Consider the following 8,423-nt stretch of genomic DNA (forward strand, 5'->3'; position numbering starts at 1 on the left):
GCAGACGAGCAAACGATGGAACACGTACCAGGTGCAGTCCTGTCATTTTCTGTCTGGCTTTTAGTGCTTCATCTTCTTCCACCAACTTGCCCCACAGTTCTAGAACTCTCTGTGCGGATTTGGAGTGTTGGCCAAGAACTGAGAGGGAGGCCTTGTCACCTGGTGTGCAGGCGCTGACCTACCTTTACGGCCGGTTTCCGCCCAAGACAGATGCAACAGCGGGTGGCCGACTGCGCCCGTCGTTCCGCTCCAGCTGGAAGCAGGGCTCACGCTCTGCCAGCGGCCAGCAGCAGCAGCAGGCAGCACGACTCGTCGTCTGCTGGGACGTGCGATGTGGCCAGGCAGTGTCTTCAGCTTCCACGGGGCACGTCACCAAGTCCACTGATTGACCCCTCTAGGGGTCGACTGTGTCCACACAGTATTTTCTGCGTGGCCCATGCAGAAGTTGCAATGCAAGATGTGGAGGGGATTTTATTTATTTATTTATTGTTCTTTGGTGCACTACAAGAATTATGCAGACACTGCTTGGACCCATAGCCGGTGGCTAGTGATCTGTCCAATGGAGAAAAATACATGAATTGCTAGCCCATTTGGGCCCTTCTTGTGACAACTATGGCATTGTCATGTGAGCTGAGAGGCTTTTATTTATTTATTCTTTGTTGCAAAGGCAGTGGCCCTAGAGCGTCTAGCATGCTTTTTGCCATTGTCTTGATGCAGCTGGCAGTATGCTGCGCTATCCTCTAGCTCTTGACAGCAGTTACTGGAATGGGCCTACTTCCATGTCATGTTGGTTACACGATATAGCACGAGAGTTTGGCAACCACGTGCAGCCTGCCCCCGATGCTCCTATTATCCTTGCAACAGATGCATCAGGTGTCAGTTGCAACCATATGTGCGGGGCAGATGTCAGCCTTTTGCAGGACACATTTTAAACCTGTTAAGCTTGAGCAATCCATGGGATAAAGTAAAAAAATTTCCCTTTTTTGTCACTGGTTGCCGTACATTACAAATGTATAGAGAGCTTGGAAATTTATTTAATATACATTTACTGCTTAATTAAAATTAACCAATTCTGATAAGTTCTGGGTGTCTTTGAACGATGAGACATGGCACATGTACTTAGGCTCATGCCATACATCAATAACTGAATTCAAAAATGTTCCGTCACTTGCGCAGCAGTACAACGATATTAATGAATATGAAGAACGTTGCAATTTCCAGCTTCATTTTGGAACCAGAAATCATGCCCTTCAAGCTCTCAATCATTCTAACGCAGCTGGAACATCACCTGCTTCCAGCTGGAAGTGGCATTTTTCAGCTGGATTATGGAGCTGTAATTGTGTTCTGCTCGAATATTTCTTGCTTCCAGCTGGAAGTGCAGCTAGAATGGGTACCCGTGACGAAAGTCAGCCGTGCCTCCATTTTCATGGGGATAGTGTCAGGCTGTTCTGCCACGAGGGTCAGCTTTTGGAGTGACCTTCCAACAAGCATGAATAGCAGCTTCCACAGTGACCCTGCTTTGTGCAGTAATGTGGGGTATTTTAATTGTTGGACTTTATTTAGCCAATTCACTAGTTATATGATTTACCCTTTTTCTGATGGATGCCGGCACTAAGAAGCAGTCTTTTACCTCAAGAAGACTGGTGTCAAAGCACAGTCACTGGACAGGACATGCCATAGTGCCACCAACGACAAGAAGAGAGCACAGGGGCAGCTTTAGATGGCTGATAGCTCTGATCATACTAAAACCCTTGGAAAAATTGTTGCGTAAGATTATTCTCCGAAAGGCATGCTATTTTTCAACCCTGAAACAGAGGTCTCTTGAATGGTCACCTTGGGCAAGCCAATGTAATCTTTGCCCATGTCACTATGCCCTGCTGCAGTTGTGGAGCTGCACCCTGTGCTCCTCACTATTTAGCCACCAGCTTTGGTTGTCATCCGTGGCTTTTCTGGTTGTTTGCACTGTTTCGCTTGCCAGAAGCATTGATCCAAGTGTAGCCAGAAGAGCAGCGAGCACCGATTTTCCCCCTACCCAATTTGTGTACAGGCGACGCCAGCCCGGTGTGGAGTCACTGCCATAATTCGTAGAAGAGACATGCATCGCCGGAAAAACAGGGTTCCCGGCTGAAAGGCGGTCGCTCTTTGGGTGCAGCTGCTATGTAAACCGCCCAACCGCTGCTGTGGAGTTGTTGCGCCTCGTTCGACGCATGGGGGGGTCTGTGCATGCAAGAATAGAGGTTGCTGTGATCATGACTAATGGCATCACAGTATTCTTTCCACTATGTTTCCCTTCCTTTTCTGTAGGTTTCACTGTGATATGAGCTCCTGGCTCAGATGTGCTGAGGTGTTCTGAAAGGGGACGCGGCTTTCAGCAAAAATGTTTTAATTTCTTGATGTAATAACAGGAAATTTTGTGCGCATACTATTAGAAAATTATGTGACTACTCTCGCAAAATTTCGCTGTTATATGTCCAGAAAATTGTTTTCTAATATATATTTTTCCCTTAAATGTTGTGAAAAGGCTGCAGAGTTTTTTTTAAAATGTGGCAGAAGGCTGGTTCAACATTCATTGCATTCCTGCTGGTGTGCTTCAGGTCAATTCATTCTTAGAATTTTTTTTGCAGAGCACAAATATTGATTTTGAATTTTTTGCAATGCAATGTCCAGCGATATCTAGTGTCAGGAGAAAATTTCATGCAAGAAATATAAAATTTTAAGATTTGAAAAAAAAGTATGTCTTGACCTGCACTGTAATCATACGAATGCAAAGAAACGAATGGGGCCAAAATAGATCAAACATTCGAAAGATCTGATTAAGAAGCGCCAAAACATGAAGGCATCTAACACTACCGATAGAATAGAACTAACGGAGATATCAAAGTTAATAAATAAGCGCAAGGTAGCCGACATAAGGAAGTTTAATATGGAGAGAATCGAGCATGCTCTAAAGAACGGAGGTAGCCTAAAAACAGTGAAGAGGAAACTGGGCATAGGTAAAAACCAGATGTATGCATTAAGAGACAAGCAGGGCAATGTCATTAGCAATATGGATAAGATAGTTAACGTAGCCGAAGAGTTCTACACAGACCTGTACAGTAGCCAATGTAATCAGAACGCTAATGAGAAAGACAGCAGTGCACAGCAATGCGTCATCCCGCCAGTAACGAAAGATGAAGTAAAGAAAGCCTTAGAAGCAATGAAAAGGGGAAAAGCAGCTGGGGAGGATCAGGTAACAGCAGATCTGTTGAAGGATGGAGGGGACATCGTGCTAGAAAAACTAGCCACCCTGTATACGCAATGCCTTATGACCTCGACTGTACCAGAAGCTTGGAAGAATGCAAACATTATCTTAATTCATAAGAAGGGAGACGCCAAGGACTTGAAAAATTACAGGCCGATCAGCTTACTATCCGTTGCCTACAAAGTATTTACTAAGGTAATCGCTAATAGAGTCAGGGCAACGTTAGACTTTAATCAACCAAATGATCAGGCAGGCTTTCGTAAAGGATATTCTACAATAGATCATATTCACACCATCAATCAGGTGATAGAGAAATGCGCAGAATATAACCAACCTCTATATATAGCTTTCATTGATTACGAGAAAGCATTCGACTCAGTGGAAACCTCAGCAGTCATACAGGCATTGCGTAATCAGGGGGTAGAAGAGCCTTATGTCAAAATACTGGAAGATATATATAGCAACTGCACAGCTACTATAGTCCTCCATAAAGTCAGCAATAAAATTCCAATAAGGAAGGGCGTCAGGCAAGGAGACACGATCTCGCCAATGCTGTTCACCGCATGTTTGCAGGAGGTATTTCGAGGCCTGAATTGGGAACAGTTGGGAATAAGAATAAATGGAGAATACCTAAATAATCTGAGATTTGCTGATGACATTGCTTTGCTGAGTCACTCAGGAGGTGAACTGCAAATCATGATCAACGAGTTAGACAGGCAGAGCAGATCGATGGGTCTAAAAATTAACATGCAGAAAACCAAGGTAATGTTCAACAGCCTAGCAAGGGAACAACAGTTCACAATTGGCAGCGAGAGCCTAGAAATTGTGCCGGAATACGTCTACTTAGGGCAGGTAGTGACAGCTGATCCGGATCATGAGAGGGAGATAACTAGAAGGATTAGAATGGGGTGGAGCGCATATGGCAAATTCTCGCAGATCATGAGTGGCAGTTTACCAATTTCCCTCAAGAGGAAAGTGTACAACAGCATAATCTTACCGGTACTCACCTATGAGGCAGAAACGTGGAGGCTAACGAAAAGAGTTCAGCTTAAGTTAAGGACAACGCAGCGAGCCATGGAAAGAAAAATGATAGGTGTAACGTTAAGAGATCGGAAGCGGGCAGAGTGGGTGAGGGAACAAACACGGGTTAATGACATCCTATTCGAAATCAAGAGAAAGAAATGGGCTTGGGCAGGGCATGTAATGCGAAGGCAAGATAACCGCTGGTCCTTAAGGGTAACGGAGTGGGTTCCAAGAGAAAGTAAGCGTAGCAGGGGGCGGCAGAAGATTAGGTGGGCGGATGAGATTAAGAAGTTTGCAGGCAAAGGGTGGATGCAGCTGGCAAAGGATAGGGTTAATTGGAGAGACATGGGAGAGGCCTTTGCCCTGCAGTGGGTGTAGTAGGGCTGATGATGATGATGATGATGATGATTCGTGAAGAAACATGCTCCTCAGGGTGGACATCAAGGCGGTAAACCAAGAGGGAGAAAAGTTCCCATTGTTCGTGAGTTTCCCCGCAGTGCACAGTCGCCACGGTTCACGAAACAATTTTTTTAGAGTACTTCCCAGTCGATTTCGGGAGTGAAGCTTCGGAACAGCATAAAAAAAAGAAGGATATAAGCGGCTATAACAGTTTTCAAAGAAACTATTTTTTGGCCAATTTTTTGCGATTTCAAAGCTGTGTCTTTCTTGAGCTGCTCAGTTGGGCCTGTGCCTGCTAGCTGTACCCACACAGTTCTCAGTCTATAGGCTGGAGGATTGCTGCATGCCTTTTCTCACATCAGTGGGCCACATGTGCTGTGCCTCGTTGCACTGGCTGCAGTTCTCTCTTCCCTAAGCTTGGTTTGCAAAAAAAAAGAATGAATGGTTAGTTATCTTTCACAAACAGTGTTACCTGCCCCATGAAATCAGTGCTGGCACAGTTACACTCACCTCATTGCAGCTGGAATGAGAGGTCATGGTCTATCGGGTTGGTGATAGCATTGTGTGAGGATATCACTGCTTCAGGCACACGCAGCTGCAGACGCAAGTTTCAGGCCACGCATTCACCCGTGAGCCCGCGTTGTTGCAGTCTGCCAGCTTGCTTCTTCATTCGCATTTGCTGTGTGGGGCCTGCATGCAGAGTTTAGCTATGAACCTAGTGACTGAGAAGAAAGTGCACCAGTTTGCTTCACGTGGCCGGAGGAATTAAATGATCCTAGAAACATACTATTGAGCTGCGCTATGCCTGCCTTAATCCACACAATAATATACGTTGTGGGGCTAGTTGGTTCATACTCAGACTTCTTTTATGCACACAGAAAGACGACACAAAAAGACAAGGTAGACAGGACGGACACAGAAAGACGACACAAAAAGACAAGGTAGACAGGACGGAGCGCAACTTTCAACTGTTTTATTCCAGAAAAAGTACATGACATTTATACCAAAAAGAATGGATAGTTATCAGAGCCACGTGCCGGCCAGAACCCGGGAAAAGCACACAGAAGGCACCGGCGACTCACCTCATATGTAATTTATCTAAAAAAGCAAAATCTTTATTATATATTGTCACAGATGGTGCACTAACACATGAACTACCGCTTTTTCTTATATGGTAGGCTTCAGCCAATTCTCGCGCAAGCGTGTCAGTACTCCTGCACAAGATGCTGGTGCCTCGGAGCGTTGCATCACACAGTTTTTTTGCTTTCTGTTTTATGTCGTTATCTTTTCCACACTCACTGATGTGCGCCGGCAGGTGCGAACCGGTACCGTTCTTCAAAGACAAACTGTGTTCCCTTAGCCGCTCATTAACACATCGGCCCGACTGTCCAATGTATACCTTCCCACACTTCAGCGGAATTCTGTACACTACCCCTTTTTCACACTTCACAAACTTATTAACATGTTTGATTTTGCAATCTGAGTAGCGGCTACCATCTTGCGAAACTAGACGACACAGTGAAGAAAGTTTCCTTGGGGCCGAGAAAACCGCGGGTACCTTAAACTTGTTAGCCACACGCTTGAGGTTATGAGCCACTTTATGCTGATATGGGATGACCACAGGTTTCACTTTCTTTTTTGCAACTGCAACCATTGTCTGGTTCCTACTCCTTTCTTGTTTAATCTTCTTGAGAAGAGCTTCAGCAACTGAACTCACTACTATCTGGGGAAAGCCTGCATGTTTTAGCTTCGCGACCTGATCATGAAAGCTTTCCTGCGCCATGTGACAACAGGACTTTCTTAGAGATGACTCAAGGCACATCAAAGCGATAGCACGTTTAACAGTTTTTGATTGCTTGGAATCAAAAGGCAACAATTTCTTCTGTGCACGCGGTTGGTACTTTCAGCAAAAGCCTGCGTCCTTAAGGGTTATTTTCAAGTCTAAAAATTGCAAACAGCTGTCATTGGCGACTTCACAAGTAAAATTCAAACCTTTGGATAGTCGTCTAAAATTAGTAAGAATGTCCTCCACGACTTGTGGATAGGTCAAAGGTGATTGTTTCTTCGAAACAATAAAAAAGTCGTCTACATATCTAAAAATCTTTAGCGTGCTACCGTTTTCAAGCTCCTCGGCCATTGATCTGTCCACATCTGTGAGAAAAAAGTTGCAAAGCACCGGGGCCATGCACGATCCGATACAGATTCCATTTCTTTGTACATAATTATACCCTTTAAAATAAACAGTGGTGGAACTGAGGTAAAACTCCAGGAGTACAAGGAAGTTGTCAACCGACATACCAGTGCTGTTCTGAAAAGACACCGCTCCGTTCATTTCTATGCACAACCTGACAGCAGCCAACATTTCGCTCTGTGGAGTAGGATAAAACAGGTCAACAACATCTACAGAAAACATGTGGCCTTCAGAGTTTGTTTCATGCAAAAATTCAACAACCGCAAGACTATTCTTAATGGCAAACGGGTCGTCTACTACAAGTCTGTTAAGTTCCTTTAGCAGGAACCGGCTTAGTAGGTTATGCCAGGCACCCTTTTCGCTGACAATGCGCCTAAACAGAACACTTTCTTTGTGGTTTTTTGCAGTGAAAAAAACCTGCAAGCTATTACATTTGGTGTTCTGAATACTACTGGCTAACTTCTGTAGACCAAGGTTTTCGCATAACGCAATGGCTCGGCTTTTTACCTTTGCTGGTTTTTGTTCTGTTTTTTCAAAATTCTTGCGGATAGCCTCCGAGCCTTTCTTGTCGTACGTTCCCGGTGGCATAGAGACAAAGCCCCCTTTCTTATCCGCCTGAACAAGTTGCAGGTCGTTGTCCTTAAAGAAACGCACAATTTTTCTTGTTGGAGTCTTGATGCGGGGCCCCCTAGAAGGCACGGTCCTGATGAGAGAGTCGACTCCCTCCAGAAGACACCTTTCCTTATCCTCCGGGTCGGCTTTGTTGGAAATTCTTCTCATCAGTGCCAAGAGCTCATGACCTTTAACTTCCGGCTCAAAGCTGTACTTTGGACCTTTCCTGAGGACGCTAGCGACGTCCTCCGGAATGTGGATTTCGTCAAGAACCTGGAGAGCAGAACTGTCTTCTTTACTTTCTTTCTCTTTTTTTCTTCCTTTGGTTATCACTGCGAGAGATTGCGTCCACAAAAACTCTGTCAACTGGGCGGCCAGCTTCAACATAGATTGAAGCTTCCTGGCGACGATATGCTCGGTGTCTCGGGAAAAGCACAGCAAGCGAAGCCAATCCTTGAACAGGCGAACTTGTCTCCATAGCTCAGACCTCAAGACCCGGCACACTCTCTTCACATGGCCGAGGGACGGTTTAACACGGCCAAACAAAACCGAGATGTCAGGAGGCACCAATCTCTTCCTTATGCAGAATCCGAGCAACCTCGCACGGCACGTAGTCAAGGAAATGTGAGCAACAAGGCTCGAATCTTGGAAAGGATGTGGCGAAACACTCACAAAAGGGCCCACTGTAGAAGAAAGGTAATCCAGTAATATAGGTTGTGGGGCTACATGGTTCATACTCAGACTTCTTTTATGCGCACAGGAAGACGACACAAAAAGACAAGGTAGACAGGACGGAGCGCAACTTTCAACTGTTTTATTCCAGAAAAAGTACATGACATTTATACCAAAAAGAATGGATAGTTATCAGAGCCACGTGCCGGCCAGAACCCGGGAAAAGCACACAGAAGGCACCGGCGACTCACCTCATATGTAATTTATCTAAAAAAGCAAAATCTT

At 45.1% G+C, this 8,423-nt stretch overlaps 1 protein-coding gene across 3 annotated transcripts in view; it reads left to right on the forward strand.

The window, feature by feature from the left end:
* Positions 1-6,053, forward strand: part of LOC144127832 (transmembrane protein 117-like) — a 113,370-nt gene extending 107,317 nt beyond the window's left edge. For all 3 annotated transcript variants that reach the window (XM_077660790.1, XM_077660789.1, XM_077660788.1), the window contains exon 12: positions 171-6,053. In XM_077660790.1, coding sequence (XP_077516916.1) covers positions 171-389 — 219 coding nt within the window. In that variant the 3' untranslated portion in view covers positions 390-6,053. The remainder of the gene's footprint in view (positions 1-170) is intronic.
* The last annotated feature ends 2,370 nt before the right edge of the window (positions 6,054-8,423 follow it).

This window comes from Amblyomma americanum, chromosome 4 (genome assembly GCF_052857255.1).
Source record: "Amblyomma americanum isolate KBUSLIRL-KWMA chromosome 4, ASM5285725v1, whole genome shotgun sequence".
Lineage (NCBI taxonomy): Eukaryota > Metazoa > Arthropoda > Arachnida > Ixodida > Ixodidae > Amblyomma > Amblyomma americanum.